The following is a 16,683-nucleotide window of genomic DNA, read 5'->3' as shown; positions in this document are numbered from 1 at the left end:
GTACTGGCAAGTGCATTCTGTTCCATTTGTTTTAATACCCCTTAAATCCAGTGTCTAGTGAACCCCTTAACTGTGTATTATATACCATGCTTGTGGACTGTTCTCATCCATTTTTGTTTTGTATTATTTTTAAATGTCATATATGGCCGGGTTTGTTATACCACTGGATGTACAAATTGTAAAGCAAAGACAATAGATGACTTTTTTTTTTTTTTTGTTCTTTTTTTCTAAAAGCAGAGATGTGATCATGCAAGACATTTTTCAAAGGGCCTGGTATTTTTTTCACCTGTCGACACACAAAAAGCAACCCCCGTTTCACGAGTTCTACCAACGCAAAAGTCAGTTGTGTTCTGGGACTATTCACTATATATATATAAAGACATACACAGGAAAACAAGACCGTATCATTTCCAGTGCCTCTCTCTCTCTGCCCACATCACTTTAACTCTGCTTCAGATGTACAACATACGGGCATGGTTCAGTTTTAATGGCTTTAATAATAAAATACAGTCAAATGTGAACTTTTATGTGAGGGGTATATTGTTTTATTTGAGAAGACTTAAAAGCAAACAAGCGGTGAGTACTGGTGGCCGTGTTGTCACTCTGCGTGGACCAGGGCGCCCGCTCCTTGGCCGAAGCCAAATCCTTTCGGCCCGAAGTTCTTGGCGTAACAAGCTGTGGAGACCAAGAACAAGACATGAATGCAATATATTAACATGATCCAACCAATGAGTGAATTTAAGCAGAGATATAATGTGGAAAATTAAACTTTCACACTTTCAATTACTTTATTGAATAAACGGTAAGGAAATACGTCACAAGCAGATTCATACACGAGCTACTGATAAACTCATTTGTGACATCCATGCCACTCGTCATGCGAGGCCCTAAATTTTAAAGCCATACACAGTCAAATATTACAGTATATGGTGAGGCTGGTGTCCCAAAGTGAACAAAAATAATACCTGCACCTCATGCACATTGTTTAATAATGCAAAATGCCCCTCCCCCCTCCTTTTTTAAATTCGATTAATCGATTCGAAAAATAGTTGATAGCTGCAGCTCTAGTGGAGTCAAAAAAATAATAATCGCAATTTATCAAAATTCGCTCACTTACACATGTTCAGGAATTTGCAGATGAAAGGTTTACTTAAATACTTTCACATAACAAAAATGTGATGACAACAGTAAACCAGGAAATGTAAGTTCATGCAAAGAAAGTTCCATTTCTAAAACTGGGACAAATTTGCAAATTTGGTCAAAAATGAGTTATGCTAATTAACATAATAACCTAACCTTCGGTTTTTCTACCCATGACTTGGTAGCTAGCCTGAGTGAAGATCCAGAGCCACTCAAGTGACGAGCAGAGTCCTGCCACTGGATTATATTGTCTGAAACAGTACATTAAGGCCAAAGCAAAGCTGCAATGAGTTTTGTTGGATGCACGAATTAGCGTAGGCTAAATTTGCATCTGATTTGAGACACTTACTTGATTGCTCTCTGAAGTAATATTGTATTTTATTTATCTCATTCGTTCTCATTCATTCTCAGTGGAAAGGAAATCTGGAAAAAAATTCCCTCCTCTCTAATGGACAGCAATCACCTCAGTGTCGTTTGGAGCCGAGATGTAACATTCTTGCTCCTCAGGTTTTCAGCAAACATCTTGATGCTTTGTGTGTCTTTCAAGTGTGTGTGTGTCCTTTTTTGGCCTGTTTTTTTTTTAATCTCACTTTGGTGTCAGTGTGAAGTTCTAACTGCTTGTGTGCTCGTGTGTCAGAAACACCCAAACAGTCATAAATAGTTTGCTGTACTGAGTAGAAAACAGGACTGTTTGTTGAGTGGAGTTGACATGGAGATGATCAGAAAAACAAAATAGATTTTTGTTGTTGTTGCATGTGACTTTATCATTTTCATTGATGTAAAGACATTTTACACAAATTAAATCTCAAGGTCCAGTGATGAAATGTTGGACCCGTGATTGTTATATTTAACTCTCAAGTGTCACATGTTTGTAAGTTGCTCACTGTAATTTGACTTTGAAAGTATTTACCACAAAAGCTAAAATAATGTTTAAAAATATGTAGAATGAACTATTAAATTATTGTAAACATTATTTTAAATATCTTTATTTCCTTTATAATAAGCACTATTATTATTTTGATTTTTTTGTAAATATTGAATCTTGTTTAAAAATTACTGTTGGTTTGAATTATTTTATTGTTATATATTTTTTAAATATTTGAAGATGTATTTGTTATTTGTTTATTGAATTCTATTGAATTTATTGGAGCACGATAATGCCGGCACTGTTGTATTTTAATAGCAGCACAAGAGAGTGAGTGAGCTGAAACGATTTGACTCGTGACGCCTTCCATGACACCAATTACCGGGCCAAGAAACAAATGAACCGTGTCCTACATTTTGTAGCAGGGAACAAGAGTATGTTGTCACCTTTGCAGTAGATTTCTCCTTCGTTGTCCGTCTGGGTGGTGGACTCCAGGCTCTTGCCGCACTTGGCGCAGCGGAAGCAGTTCTTGTGCCACGGCTGTGGGCACAAATGTGCACAAAGATGCCTTTTTAGAGCTGTAAGATGTTGCATTTGAATTTGAGTACCAGAAGAAAGAAAGAAAAAAAATAAAATAAAAAACAGTATGTTATACATGGACACATTTTTACCAAGCAAATGCTAATGTAAATACCATAGTGGCTAATCGTTAGCATAAAAATAAACAAACGTTTAGTAAGGCCAGCAATAAGTCCGGACAGAATGACTCTGTTTCAATTGTTCACATCACATGTATGACACTTAGGAATGTTAATCAACTTTTAAAAATGACTTCTACAGCTAACTTAGAGTTTGACCCTGCATTGGTCAATTTCAATTTCCCTCATGTCCCAATTACAACAATTCGTCTGAAAATTTGTCTTGTGATGTCAATCTTCATGGCAACAGCAACATTTGCCTTTCTTATCTTTTAAACTTTGTCATGTTACTCATATTGTGATGGAAAAACCCCTTACAAAAGAAATCACATTCAGCTAGCCTTTGGTATGTAAGTGATCTGATTGGTTCCCATCCAGGAAGTAAACAGGAAATAATTGGACACATCTGACAGCTGGGGTGTCAAGACACAAACATTCTACGCAAGGGAAAACATGGAGGAAGTAGTATGTTTTTGACAATAAAATATGGATTTGGACGCTATAACCTGGATTAAAACTTTCTGGATCATTTTTATGCGGAAAATGGCTTTCAAGTGGCTTTCTACCTTGGTTGGAGTCACTACTACAGAGAAGTTTGGTAAGTTGACTGCTCGTCCCACTTTGACTTCAGGCTCTTTTTTTACTCATATAAATTGTTTAAATAATTTAACACCGTACTGCTTTTATATTAGTTTTTTGGGTCAAATTGACTTAATGAAGCCTATTTTGTGTTATTGAGTGGATGAATTGCTGTCCGTTTGTTGGTGTATTTCTGTGCCAAAACTCTTAAAGTAGCTTTAAAAAGCAACTACAATTGAACTCGGTAAAAAGTAACTTAGTGTAGCAGTGAGCATCAATTGTGATAATTCGCAAGTTGTCGGTGCCATTTTATACTGTGGTTTTTATATTGTGGCTCAGTGTTTAATGTATATAGTTGTGAAAAAGTCATCTTTCCCCCACAAAAGTTGCAATATTACGAGAATCCCATCGAGGGAAATTTTTTTTAAAAAGTTGTAATATTACAACAAAGGTGTGTTGTGTGTGTTTTTTTTTTTTTAAAGAATAGAGAGCGATAGATAGATGGATAGTAGTAAGTAACCTTGCACATTAAAGTCCCAATTTCTTGAGAACAGTGGGCTCAGAAATTTATTTAATTTTGACATTCGACTTATTTTAAGACTACAACTTACTTTGTCTTCAAATCTAACATTTTGGATAGAATGACCTTCACTCAACGAAAAGCCAGAAGACTTTGAATATGAGATTCTGAATGAGCGTGTAGCTCTTATTTCCAACTTTATTTCCAGCGGTTCCCTGCAGATGGGATCGTCTCACCTTGCCCGCACCCATAATCTTCTCTGCGGCGTACACGGAGTCGCCACAGCGAGCGCATTTTTCCGATCCTGCGAACTTCTGGGCGAACTTGGACGGGTTGGGGTTGGTGGTGGGCCTGTGACACGGCGACCTGTCGGGAGAGAGGTGAGCACAACACATCGGACAGTCGATAATGAATGTAACAAAGTCCCCCGGAGGCCCGGGAGCTGTGCTCGGTGGAGGGTGACCGTGAGCCCTCCTGAATGAAGTTCTTTGTGGCGCATTGCAAGTCCGGCGCAGCTCGTTACATAAGAAATCACTTTTATTATACTAAGCGGCGGATGTCTAGGGGTCGGATAAACATGCTGGCCAGGTGCTCATTTTTCATAATAACATTCTTCATGGTATTATTGTGTCAACACCTGACTTGATGAAATGAAAGCAATTCAGCAGGGAATTGAAATACTTTTATTGGTGGTGGGGGGGGGAGGGGGGCAATACTTGAATGACTCATTTAGTTTGAACCAAAAATTAAATTGCATTATTTCTCAAAATATATAGTGCAGTATTATAGCACAGAAATTGTGACATATTGTTTATTTTGTCTTTGATAGTGTCTACAAAAGAGGATACCCATAGAAAAAGAGTAATATTTTATAAAAGAAACCCTAATGTACAGGATTAAAGCAGTAATTTTACATCAATAAATATGAATATATTACATAAAAGTAAAATTGTCTTTTTAAATTATAACGTTGTTGCACTCAAGTCATACTAAAAAGAAAAAGAAAAGAATCATCTCTTTAGGGGAAAAAAGGGTTTTTTTGAGGGAGTTTCATCAATTTAGCAGAATACAGTCATCATTTTAAGACAAATATTTTGAGAAATGTCATATTTTGTTGAGAATAAAATTCAAATCCTACTTTATATGAACTACATCCTGCATGCTCTTTAGCAAGAGCCTTAAAGTGGATGACACAGATCCTATTATTAATATGATTGTAAAGTAATGTCAAAGAACGGCGCTTACTGCTCGGGTTTGATCCCCAGCCGCTCCCCTCGGTCCATGTTGAGCGTGCCAGCCCCCTGCCCGTAGCCGTAGCCTTTCGGACCGTACTTCTTGCCGTAGCACGACTTGCAGTAGATCTCTTGGTCGTGAATGGTCACCGTGGTGCTGTCCAGACCTTTCCTGCACACCACTGACAACACACACAGGCACATGTTGCTTTTATACATAGAAGGCAGCGGTAATAATGGACTACTGATGATATCTAGAAAATGCATTTCCCTCAGGTGTTGTGTGGGAATGCTGCCACCTGAAATGCTAAAAAAAAAAAAAAGAAATGAGTATTTGAACACTTTCATTCATTGCGATCGGAACCACTGAGGCTCGACTGTATGAGGCCATTGGCAATTTGGCAGAGTGGAAAAGAAAGATTCTGGCCAGCCACTCTTGATACAAGCTTGTGAATGTCAATGGGGAAAATAGAAAAAAAAAAAAGGCATGGAGCCAAGGACAAAAAGTCCCATTACTCATCATCTGCACGGATTTGACAAGCCCGTCTTTGTGAGACGTTCTAAGGCAACATCTCGGGCTCGGTACCGGTCTGTGCGTGAGGTCTGCGTGTTTCCAGCTGAGATGACCGGTACAAGTCCACGCTCTCACCCCAGCGTGATCTCATCGGAACAAAACAAACGCCCCCGCACAAACACACTTGGCCCAGCGCGCCTTTTGTCCGTACCGTTCTATGCTGCTTATCTCACATGTACTGTTGGTACTCACTGCAGAGAAAGCAGCCCTTGTGGAAGCTCTTGCCGTCGCACTGCACCTCCTCGGCGTGGTACACCGTGCCGCGGCACGCCGTGCACTTGTTGCCTCCGCCCCAGTTCGGCATCGTGGCTGAGACAAATCACATGGTGGTGAATGGCAACCAAACAGCTGTTGGGGACATTCGTATACTTCTACTTTCTCATTTTTCATTGTCGATTGACTCCAAATTGTTTAATTTCAAACCTGATTTCCCCATAGACATTGGTTCCCAGCTCACGCAATTTATTAACGCAACAGGCAATGTTTTAAGTAACGTGTGCAAAGATGAAGAGAAAAATACAACTCTTAATACAGCAAAAAAGTAAAGCACTCACCATAAATTAAACCAAGTACAACTACTCCACCTAAATGAAAACAGTCAAACAACCCACCCTAAACAAAACTAAAAAACTGTACAAATTCTCACAAGTAAAATAGTTTGCCCTAAATGAAACTAAAACACAGTAATACTACTCGCCCTAAATAAAAGTAAAATACAGACAAATTACTCAACATAAAACTAAAATACAGTCCAACTGTCTAGCCTAAAACATTAAAGTAAAACTACTCGCCCTCAGTAAACTAAAAGTAAAACCGACTGAACCTATATAAATCTAAAATATCGTAAAACAATTTACCCTAACGTAAAATACAGTAAGACTTAAATGTCAAATACAGTATAACTGCTCACCCTAAATACAACTAAAATGCAGTAATATTATCCACCCTAAACAAAGGTCAAATACAGTAAACCTATTGAGCATAAAAAACTAATCCGAACCCTGAGTTTTGTCGGACATTTTGGTCCATTGGCCTTTCCACTGCTTGTAGATTTTTATCGGCCCGAATGGAAAATCCCATTCGCCTCACTTTCATGTTTTTATTTCCCATCGAAATGAGAGCACGGTGCAGTGACTTTGTACACGTCACCGCTGTTAAAAAAAAAATCCCTCCAATCCTCCCAACCTGGGGCTAGAGGGCACGATAAAGCCAACTTAATACCCTGAGGAATGCCTCTGGGCGATGGGGTGTCGTAGTTGGACTGAACCGCAGACCCCTGAAAAACCTTATGTCACAATCGCTCTCTTGATGCCTCCGCACTCGCGTCTGGCTGTAATTACTGACCCTGGCCCGCCCCGAAATGGGTCCATTTGGGCCATTTGAAGGCCTTGATGTGATGACATGATTAAGACGATGCAATTATCTGGCCAGATGCTCTTGTCCTCCTCACATCTGGAGCAACACATCGACAGGCTTTCTCAACCGCATAATAGACAACAGGAAGAGTCAAGAATTGACACTAAAGTGACTTTTAAAAGTTCACACTCGCGATAAGACACCCCTGATTTCGGACTTAGTTTTGAGGTTAATATCAAAAATCAATCTAAACACATCGCGGCCCTTGTTTAAACAAACAATGAAGTGTGCATTTGATTTAGTCAAACGAGTTGATTGAGATTTTCAAAATTCTTACACTCATGAACATGCCACATATACTGACCAAAACATTCTCATCTCAAATCATCTTTCCCCATTGAAGTGATTGGAAATGGCAATAATCCTTTCCAGCCTGTCAAAAAAATTATTTTTTGTTTGACGCCGTTACATCGACGCTAGTTTCGTTTACCCGTTTATGGCGTTTTGCATTGTGATAGCGTCGCGCTAGCCAGCTTTCGTCAGGCCAAGTAATGTGGTACATTTAAATAAACGTAATTATTTTTGTTTGATGTTTAGTTTGACAGTAAACTTCAACTGAGGTTCAAAATAAATAGCTTGAAGCCTTTTTTGAAGAAACTGTGCCACTATCTGCCAAAATCATGCTTATTGTGGAGTAGTTCACTGTCACCATATGGTGCTCTTATATAAAAAAAAAAATAATAATAAAATAAAAAAAATTCCCCTCGAAATTTGAAGAAAAAACAAATGGACAATGCAACATCTCATATCTAAAAGACAAAAACAAAATACAACTTATAAGTCGGGTCACTCTTATCTCAAGGCACCACTGTATTTGATAAATTCTGAAAGTATGCCCACTGCCCAAATACAGTTCGGTTGTATTTAACTTTTTAGTTCAATCCGTTTGCATGAAATCTTTCAAGACTGTTAGTTTTGAAACATTTATTGAGGTACGGTGTTTCATTCATTTTGGTGCCATACATTTTAATTGGATAGTTTTTTTTTAGATGGTACTCTGTGTTTAAAGTTTGAGAACTACTGTATAGCATTTCCCCCCTAACAAAACAAAACAAAACAGACATAACTAGCCTTTCAAGTGCATTTCGGCATTTAGCATGTTTCTGGTCAGAAAGCAATGCAAACTCAGTGAACCGGTTGTTACTTTCACACTGATTAGGTTACACTACAACTAACGTGTTCCATTTAGAGAAAACATGTCTTCATTTGAAAAAGCCACGTACCTCTTCGATAGTGAACGTTCAAGGAGACATGTTTATTTTTAAACGGTGCACAGTATGCATATAATAAAATACCTTTTGGTGGATTATAAGAAGCAGGCAGTTCCAGATGTTACACTGGCAAAATTCCAAAGGACTACGTCGCGTCGACTGTGCTTCTCCGTAATGTCTCGGTCGGTGATACTCGTTTTTACCGACGGCGAAATGGGTGGGGCTGAGGAGCTGTGAACGTATCACTGCCGCGTTCAGGTGCTGTCGGATTTGTTTTTATTTAACTCACACCCACTATGTACGTAGCCACTAAAGGGACATGAAAAAGAAAGAAAGAAAGAAACATGTTTCTCGTTACAATGAGAAACATGTTTCTCGTTACAATGAGAAACATGTTTCTCGTTACAATGAGAAACATGTTTCATTTTAAATGTTTATTCCGTGTCCCTTTAGGGGCTCCGTAACTATGAGAGCACAACCTTGGATTTAAACACTTTATAGGTAAAACAAACAAACGCACTCAAATCTGTTATACAATTATATGACAGATCATCACAGTGGAAGAAAAAATAATTCTGGCTCAGTTAACTATTAAATAAAAAAAAAAAAAAAAAAAGCACAAACCACCAAAATATTACTTTTATTAAAATATGAAACAGTCATTAAAGGAAAATCAATGGCCCACAGTTACAGTCGGATGGTACAAGGACCAGTTTTCAAGAGCTCATACTTACTCAAACTAACAGTGCAATAAACACAGTAAAACGAGCATGACTGAAGCAATGTACACCAAAAAAAAAAAAACAAGTGTACATGAATGAACACGTATGAGTGTGGGTTGTCCGTGCATGCTTTGGTGTGGCCTCCTGAATGGTTCACAGTGGGGTGGTCAGTCAGTCCTTACACAGCACCGTTATTTTGGCCAAGAGGTTACCATGGTAACTCCCTTAACAACCTGAAGAAAAATGTGCCCGGACAACTGTAAATATAAACAACAACAACCCTTAAAAGGCACTTATCCCATATCCTATAACCAGTAGACAAACGTCTCTTTACAGTACTCTTGTAGTTCTGCAAAAAATACCTCGATGGTAAAAGTCACAGGACTTCAAGTACCCGAATGCATTGTCAAGCCATGTTGCCGATACACAGAACACATACAGCCACGCAAGTATCGGATGTCAACAGACTTTTTTCCCCCCTCATTAATTTAGCTTCACAGTAATTTCTAAATTAAAATAAGCCAATAACAGATCCCTTATAATAGCTTGTGTCCAAATGAAGAAACATACTCAGTGATTCAAGTGTTCCATTACAGTCCCTGCAAGTAATATATATTAGCTAAAAATATATAAATAGGAAATATTTAAGCACGTCTGATGAGGGGGGGAAAGTAGCTGGATTTAAAATTTGGGAGGGAGAAATTAAGGCTTTAAATCTTATAGTGGCGAACATCTAACACAGGATGGCCCTGTTTGACTCGGAAAATGGCTTCTCTCGTTTTATAATATCATAAATCCATGAGAACACGATCGAAGATGAACAGTAAACCCCAGATGGCGCCAAAGCAATATTTTCATATGAGACACACAAAGCTGTACTGGGCACAAAAACAGCCAATAGGTTCACTGTAATTTAATTCCCTAAATTGTAATAGCACCAGTATGGCTTTAAAGCAGGCTGTTAAACATCTAACAGGGGCACGGGCGGCTGACGTCCAGTCTCCTCTGCGCCGAGCCCCGCTTTCGGGCTGCGGGCGCCACGCTGACACCCTCCACGGTGCCCGGAGTCTGGAAGAAAGCCCTGGAGGCGGGCGCCGGGATCTCCTTTGGAGTGTGCGGAGTCTGTAAAAGGAGGATCAGATTAGATGATGTTTTTAGATTCATTTGAACCCTTCCATGTGAGGGTTAAGTGTCTAGGTCAGCATCCTTACCAGTGGTTGCAGAGTGGTTGCCGTATGCGCGGTCCCCGAGCCGCCACGCCCGCCCTGTTCCGGCGTGGAAGGCGATGGAACGGACGTCATCCGGCCAACGTCCGCCGCCAGACCATACGGCGTGGCCGCCACCATAAAGCCTGCGGGCAGGTTGAAGCCCAGCTGGGCGTTGGTGCCCTGCAGGGGGTAGTGGGAGAGGGCGGTGGATGGCACCAGGACGTAGGGCAGCGCCAGCGGGGGCACGGCGCCGGCGGGGAGATGGGCCAACGGCTGGCCGGAGGGGACCAGGAAGTTGAGGCTTTTCAGACCTGGCAAAGAAGGAAAATAAATCTTAGTTGTCCATATTGTATTGTATAATAAATATATTGCGGTGGCTTTACCTGTACTGTTTGGTACGTAGAGGTCGTGTGACGCCTGGGTACCAGTGACGCCCTCCTCCGATGCGTCTGACACACTGCTTTTCGCTCTCTGAAGAATAAACAATGATAAACTCAATTTAGAACGGATGCTTCATATCTGCTGCATGGAGTTCTCATATATTCGGTGAGTCTCTGCTAGTTTTCAGCCTAAAAGGGCTGCAGAAGGAATCGAATCGAGTAATGTTAATTGTTCTGATCGCTGCACTGTTCAAAATCGGTTTTAATACCATGAATATTCTGTAAAATAGCAATAACAATATTGATAAATGTAAAAACAGATTATCGTGGCCGGTCTTAACTGTAGAGAGTACAAGATACCCAATATTAAATTATGGCATTTTGATTAAATTAGAATTGTATATTGTGATAATGTACCAGTATTATGAAATAAAATGTATTTGCACAAATGTTAGGCGTAAGGCACGCATTACAAAGGAAAGCTGAGAAAATATTTAACTACTATAGTATTACTGTATTTTAATTATTATAAAATGGTACATATATGCTCATAATGTCCCAGCATTGTAAAGAGACTTTGTGGACGGCGTGTATTTGTTCAAATGCTTATTGGAGATAAGGCATGAATTAAAAGTTTGTTTTTGTTTTACAAAAAAAATAAAATAACGGCTATTGTACAGTATTAATTTCATTTGAACAATTTCCGATAATTCACGAGTATTATGAAGTAAAAATGTATTTGTACAAATATTTATTAGGTGCTACAGAGAAGGTATTTATTGTTAACTATCATTAATATGTTAATTATTAATGTTATCATACAATAATATTGTATTTTGTTTTTTTACAAGACAAGTAATAACTTAACCATTTCACATTGTAATGCCTCACCTTATCGTCTCGCTCAAACTCAGATGGGCTTTTCTTGACCGCCACCGCCTCCTCGTCTTCCACGGATTCCCTCCATCTCTTCCTCCCCTCCGCCGATTCCTCCCTCGCGGCCCCCTCGGCCTCGCCCGTCACGTTGGGCCGGTTGTAGAGCATGACCACAGAGGCCTGGGACAGGCTGGGCACGTAGGCCAGGCAGTGGGGGGACGAGGAGACCGCAAAGAGCCGCTCTGGGTGCAGGGCGGGGACCAGCAGGGTGGGCTGCGTGTTTCTGCAGAGAAACGGTTCACGTCAAATCTTACACGTCAGCCAACAATGCCAATACCAATACTTCAACCAATACTATTATTATACAAATTGAAATTTTCTTTCCCCCGTTGATCCATTTGGGGAATACCTTGGAAAAAAAAAATAATTCTCAACTGAGGAGCACATCATTGCCCAGGTAGCTCTAGTTTCCAGATTGTTGTTTTATGATGACTTGTAAAACTCACTCATTGTGGCTTCCAAACTGCAGGGTGCAGACCGCCTCGCCGACGACTCCTGTCTTTCTGGAATAATCCAGCGGCTGAGATGTAAATCCTCGCTCACCGGTCATGTCGCTGCCCAGGCCCCTTGGCGCCGAGCAGACCTGCGTCCCGGACGGCCACGGGCGTCGGGGTGATGTTAAAAGAGGCGTGGCGTGCCAGCTGGGGTTTCCTGAGGTCCTGGGCTTCAGGCAGGGTGACTTCAACAACAGCCTCTGCTTTAAAAGAGAACAGATATACATCTAGAAGGTGTGTTACAGCAGCTTGATGATCAGTAAATCAGATATACACACCGGAATTGTTAAAATGCACCGGTCCCAGCCATCTAAAAGCCGGCTTCCTGCCTCGCTCCTCTCGCATGTGCACTTTCTTTATGAGGCCCAGGCTGGTCAGCACATTGGCGATATCGTAGAGACGTCGCAGCTTGGCTAAGAGACGCACGTGTTTAGTTTTACGAAACGGGGGAAACGAAACAATCCAGCAGTGCCGGTGCTTACTTTTATACTTACTTTGACTGGACGAGTCCTGACTCTCTTCAATGAGAACCTTCGCTGCCGCTTCCTGAGTGACGATCTGGGTCTTGGACACCAGGAAGAGCATGACGAACTTTTGGCTCATGATGCGCAGGGATTTGTGTTTCCTGTTGCCGGCCGCTGCCAAAAGCACACAAATAACATGATGAAATCGGGAGAAAAGTTGATTATTTCAGTTCTAAATGGGGCTCCATACAATGACAACTGTGATAGCATCCAACCTAATGTGTTTTAAGACATTAGCCATTGTACAGTGTGTTAGAACCATGCTGCCATCTGGTGGCATCACCCAAGGAAACAATTTGAAGTGAGGTGTCAATTCAAAGTTTTGCAGGAATGTAAGGGCACTGTACTTCCTCGAAAAAATATATTAACTTCCGACATCTTTAGTTCTACTACCCGGTGCTCTCAGGATCTTCTTTTAGCTCCGATAAATTTCCCGGTAATTACATTTTAACAGTAGTTCGGGTTCGTATTTCTTCGTAGTTCGTACGTATTTATTTCTCAGCTCTGATGCTCTGTTGAAGTGACGGAAGGAGCTTCATTTACTCAGGCCGTAGCCTTGTCTAATTAAAAAAAAAAAAAAAAAAAAATTCTTTTTTTGCTGCCATCTTGTGGCATCTATATGTAATTAAAAATCTCATTTAACTGTGATGTTAATTTGACGGAACCTGTATTGTATTGAGTCTGAATCGCCAGCATGAGCATAATAAAGGCAGCGAGGGAGGGTAAAATAACAGGCAGGTAGATGTTCCTCTCATAAAATCTGTTATTGAAGACGCATTCATCGTTACCGTGGCTGTTGTCGTCCCGGCTCCGCTCGCCCTCCCCGGCAGCGAGCGCCACGTGCCGCTGGTAGCCCTGCTGGCAGTCCCTGGCGCTGCAGCTCGTGCAGCGTGGCCTCCAGGCGCAGGCGGCCGTGCCATAGGTAGCTGTTCTTGGCCATGCGGCCCACGATCGCGAGGGACTCCAGCACGTTGACGATATCGTAGATACGCCGCCGCTTCACCCCTGGATAACGCACACGCATGAAAATCTACACCAGTGTTTCCCAGCCTTTATTGAGCCGATGAAAACATGTAATTGTTTGAGTTATATGATCAATTTTTCAACTGGGACTGGCAATAAAACAGTCTGAAGCAAGCACTTGGCATCTTTTTTGAGCAAATCTGCCAAACTACTGCTTGTTGTTAAGTTTGCTGGCACAATGTAGCGATCGTATAGAAACATTTTTTGCTCCCGAAAGAGCTATGAGTGCACTTCAGACACTCCACGAAGAGTTGGCAAGCAGCAAACTTCATTCAGCCGCCAAATATCTTTTTGTGTTTTGCACACGCATTTTCGGCTTTTTTTTTTTTTTTTTGTGTACAGATATTGTGCCAAATTTTGAACCTTGATTCTTTAGTGAGTGCAGAGAAGAAGAATCGGACGATGCCCATTGAATTAAATCTTGACATTGAAGAAAAATGTGAGCAAGTTCTGCATGTCGTCGAGTACAAGCTCGGTCATGTGACAAATTAAACCCGTAAATCAAGGGTACCACCTTTTTGGTTCTTACCTAGACTGGTCGACACATCATCCAGGGAGATGCAGATTGGCTTGTCGGGCGGCGGATAATTCGGGTAGAGAGCCAGGAACTTCTGGCACAGCAGACCCAAGCTCTTCTGCTTCCTGCTCGGCTTCTTCTCCATGTTTTCCTCCTCCTCCACTGCTTCAAACTGTGAGAAAACATATTTGCTTAAATGTTAAGTTTTAGTAGAGCTGGTCATGGTTTTGATGAATTTTTAAGCAAATCTCACTCACCTGACAGGTATTTTCGGCTGCCTGTACGTCATCTATGTCGACGTCCGCACTTCCTGACTCATTCTCTATGGGCCGAAAGAGTACTTTCCTCATCTCGCGGTTTCGGATTTCGGGACTGGCGGCGTTGATCAGCATCTTCAGGTTGGCCATGGGCGACCAGGGCTCGGCCTCAGCGGCGTGTTTGATCGGGGTGACGTGACCCGAGTCTGGGGTGCCGCCTTGCCACTTCATCGCAGGTACGCACGGCTCTATAGATTTCGTCGGGATGGATTTCCTCCACACTGTGCATATATTTTCCTGTAACGGAGACAATTTTAATACTATTATTGGAGTTTTATTTCCATTTCCACATATGAAAATACTTTTAGAGCCATTTTTTGCCGCACACTTCCCAACCTTTCCTCACTAGTGTTGGGCAACCTTACCTTCTGTTCACTTTTCGTTGGACTTGTAAGATCCTTAAGTGCTAGACATTCCACTTCCATTTTTTGGGTTTTTTTTAGGGGGTGGAGGGGGGGGGACCTGTATTACAAACAAGGATGTAAATTTCTATCCATTCTGATGGTAAATCATAAACAATCTTCTCTTCAAAAGATGACTGGAGAAAAATAAATCATCAAGAGGGAAGATGGCTCAAAGCTAATAGCTACTTGCGAGCTACTGTAAATGCCCTTTATCCAACGCTACTGTGATGAAGTACTTTAGCTTACTCCTTTATGCCACATGGGGCAAGCTGACGTGTTAATACAGTACTTTGATCACATACCACCTCTTCCAGCTCCTTCCCTCAGGTAGGCGCTTCCGAACAATGCAAACTAAAACAAGCTGACATTCCAACAGCTTCTTCCCACTTGAGTTTGTTGTCAGATTTCTGTCGGGCCAATTATACATTACTCGTGCACTCATTTCGTAGTCTCGCCATGCTGCACTATTTGCATATCTGTTGTTGACCAATACTGGCCACTCATGTGCCTGAGTAGCATCTGCACTATTTGCACAATCGACTGAGTAGCATCTGCACCATTTGCACAATCGACATTGTCCCAGATTATCGCACTACTAGTCACTTTAAAATGCATACAGTTCTTGAAGTCTCGGCGCCCTTTGCACAATGGTCATTGCGCCGGACGATTGCTATATTAGTCATTCAGCTCTAATTGCTGGAGGACTCTGCATCCTTTTGCACAATTGTCACACACACAAAAATATTGTACCAGCACTACCAGATTACTAGGAACCTTTTATTGCTTTTGTTCGTTTTTTTGTTTTCCTCAATGTCTTTATCCCTCAAAAGTATTCTGTCAATTGACTGTCTGTTTTCGTACTAGAGCAGCTCCAACTACCGGAGACAAATTCCTTGTGTTTTTTGACATACTTGGCGAATAAAGATGATTCTGATGAAGATGGAACATCTAGGGACACTTTAAGTCGCTCAAATGAATCATGAAACATACTGTTTCAAGTATAGCTTCACACTTAAGTCCGAAGTAAGATGCATAATATGTTACAATATTCAATATCGGTGGACAGTTGGGTGACATTGGCGCCTAGTCCAAAGTAAAAACAGGCGTAAAAATGGAAACTACCCCCCACCTTGCCGCTGTTTTTATCCGACTGGGTTCGCTTGAAGACAGTCGTCGTCGCGTCCTCTCGTCAAACCGCCATGGCAGCTAATGTTCCCTCTTTAAAATAAGCGGGTCCCCAGTAAGTGAGTGCTGTACCTGTCCCGGTGGAGGAATGTGTGGAGTGTCCCGGGGAGACTGCAGCAGCATCACGCGCTCAAGCTTGCTTCCTGGCGCTCTCCGGCCGGCCAATCGGAGTCACGCTTGTTGCAACGTCATGTGACAGCGACCCAATTACAGAGGCCGGACGTGGCTGCCGCTCCACAGTGTCCACCAATTGGCGCGCAACGTCGACCACGCCTCTTGAGAGTTGTGTTGGCGGGGCAACAGGCCAAACAGGCGCGCTGCGTCAAAGCTTGTAACGCAAGTAGGAAGTCTCACTTACTCGATAAAATATCATTTTTTAATATTAGTCCCTTTTAAAAATACAGTTTATATATCATTTTTCTAAATATTATGATTATTTTTTATGAACCTATTGTGCATTGTTTTTGGAGCTTCTATACCATTTAATTTTACACTTTTTTCTTTTTTAATCATTGATTTGGATTTTATATTTAATAATTTTATTGTTGTATTTTGTTAATGTGTTTTGCATTGTATTGTGTTACTGGCGGCACCTTGGACGACTGGTTAGCACATCTGCCTCACAGTTCAGTTCTAGAATTCAAATCCCCAGCCCGCCTGTGTGGAGTTTGTATGTTCTCCCCATGCCTGCGTGGGTTTTCTCCGGGCACTCTGGTTTCCTCCCACATCCCAATTTCC

General features: G+C 41.4%; 2 protein-coding genes across 3 annotated transcripts; both read right to left on the bottom strand.

Moving 5' to 3' along the window:
• Nucleotides 1–168: 168 nt before the first annotated feature.
• Nucleotides 169–8,445, bottom strand: csrp2 (cysteine and glycine-rich protein 2). 2 transcript variants are annotated; one of them, XM_061667595.1, is made up of 7 exons: nucleotides 6,609–6,745; nucleotides 6,163–6,192; nucleotides 5,801–5,917; nucleotides 5,048–5,216; nucleotides 4,039–4,168; nucleotides 2,452–2,545; nucleotides 169–675 (listed from the first exon to the last, which is right to left on the bottom strand). In XM_061667595.1, exons 1-7 carry the CDS (start codon nucleotides 6,625–6,627, stop codon nucleotides 599–601), a joined length of 636 nt encoding a protein of 211 aa, XP_061523579.1. In that variant the 5' UTR covers nucleotides 6,628–6,745; the 3' UTR covers nucleotides 169–598. The 2 variants fall into 2 exon arrangements, with proteins under 2 accessions (XP_061523579.1, XP_061523580.1); XM_061667596.1 differs by lacking the exons at nucleotides 6,163–6,192; nucleotides 6,609–6,745 and adding an exon at nucleotides 8,320–8,445.
• Nucleotides 8,446–9,002: 557 nt separating this feature from the next.
• Nucleotides 9,003–16,020, bottom strand: e2f7 (E2F transcription factor 7). The gene is given in 14 exon segments (XM_061667936.1): nucleotides 9,003–10,079; nucleotides 10,169–10,476; nucleotides 10,549–10,636; nucleotides 11,437–11,704; nucleotides 11,928–12,070; nucleotides 12,072–12,175; nucleotides 12,254–12,388; nucleotides 12,470–12,613; nucleotides 13,288–13,360; nucleotides 13,362–13,504; nucleotides 14,052–14,211; nucleotides 14,297–14,593; nucleotides 14,722–14,818; nucleotides 15,890–16,020. Coding segments are annotated over 13 exon segments (2,076 nt in total). The 5' UTR covers nucleotides 14,782–14,818; nucleotides 15,890–16,020; the 3' UTR covers nucleotides 9,003–9,926.
• Nucleotides 16,021–16,683: the final 663 nt, after the last annotated feature.

The sequence above is a fragment of the Phycodurus eques genome, chromosome 22 (assembly GCF_024500275.1).
Source record: "Phycodurus eques isolate BA_2022a chromosome 22, UOR_Pequ_1.1, whole genome shotgun sequence".
In the NCBI taxonomy this organism is placed as follows: Eukaryota; Metazoa; Chordata; class Actinopteri; order Syngnathiformes; family Syngnathidae; genus Phycodurus; species Phycodurus eques.
The sequence above is the reverse complement of the archived record's forward strand: the minus strand, read 5'-3'. Positions and strand labels throughout refer to the sequence as shown.

Bases quoted from the DNA above. Each gene is read 5' to 3' on its own strand.
- csrp2 (XM_061667595.1), bottom strand. The intron at 5,217-5,800 runs GTGAGTACCAAC...GTGTGTTGTCAG, and splicing joins CAAGGGCTGCTTTCTCTGCA to TGGTGTGCAGGAAAGGTCTG. The intron at 2,546-4,038 runs GTGAGACGATCC...TTGTGCCCACAG, and splicing joins AGATTATGGGTGCGGGCAAG to CCGTGGCACAAGAACTGCTT.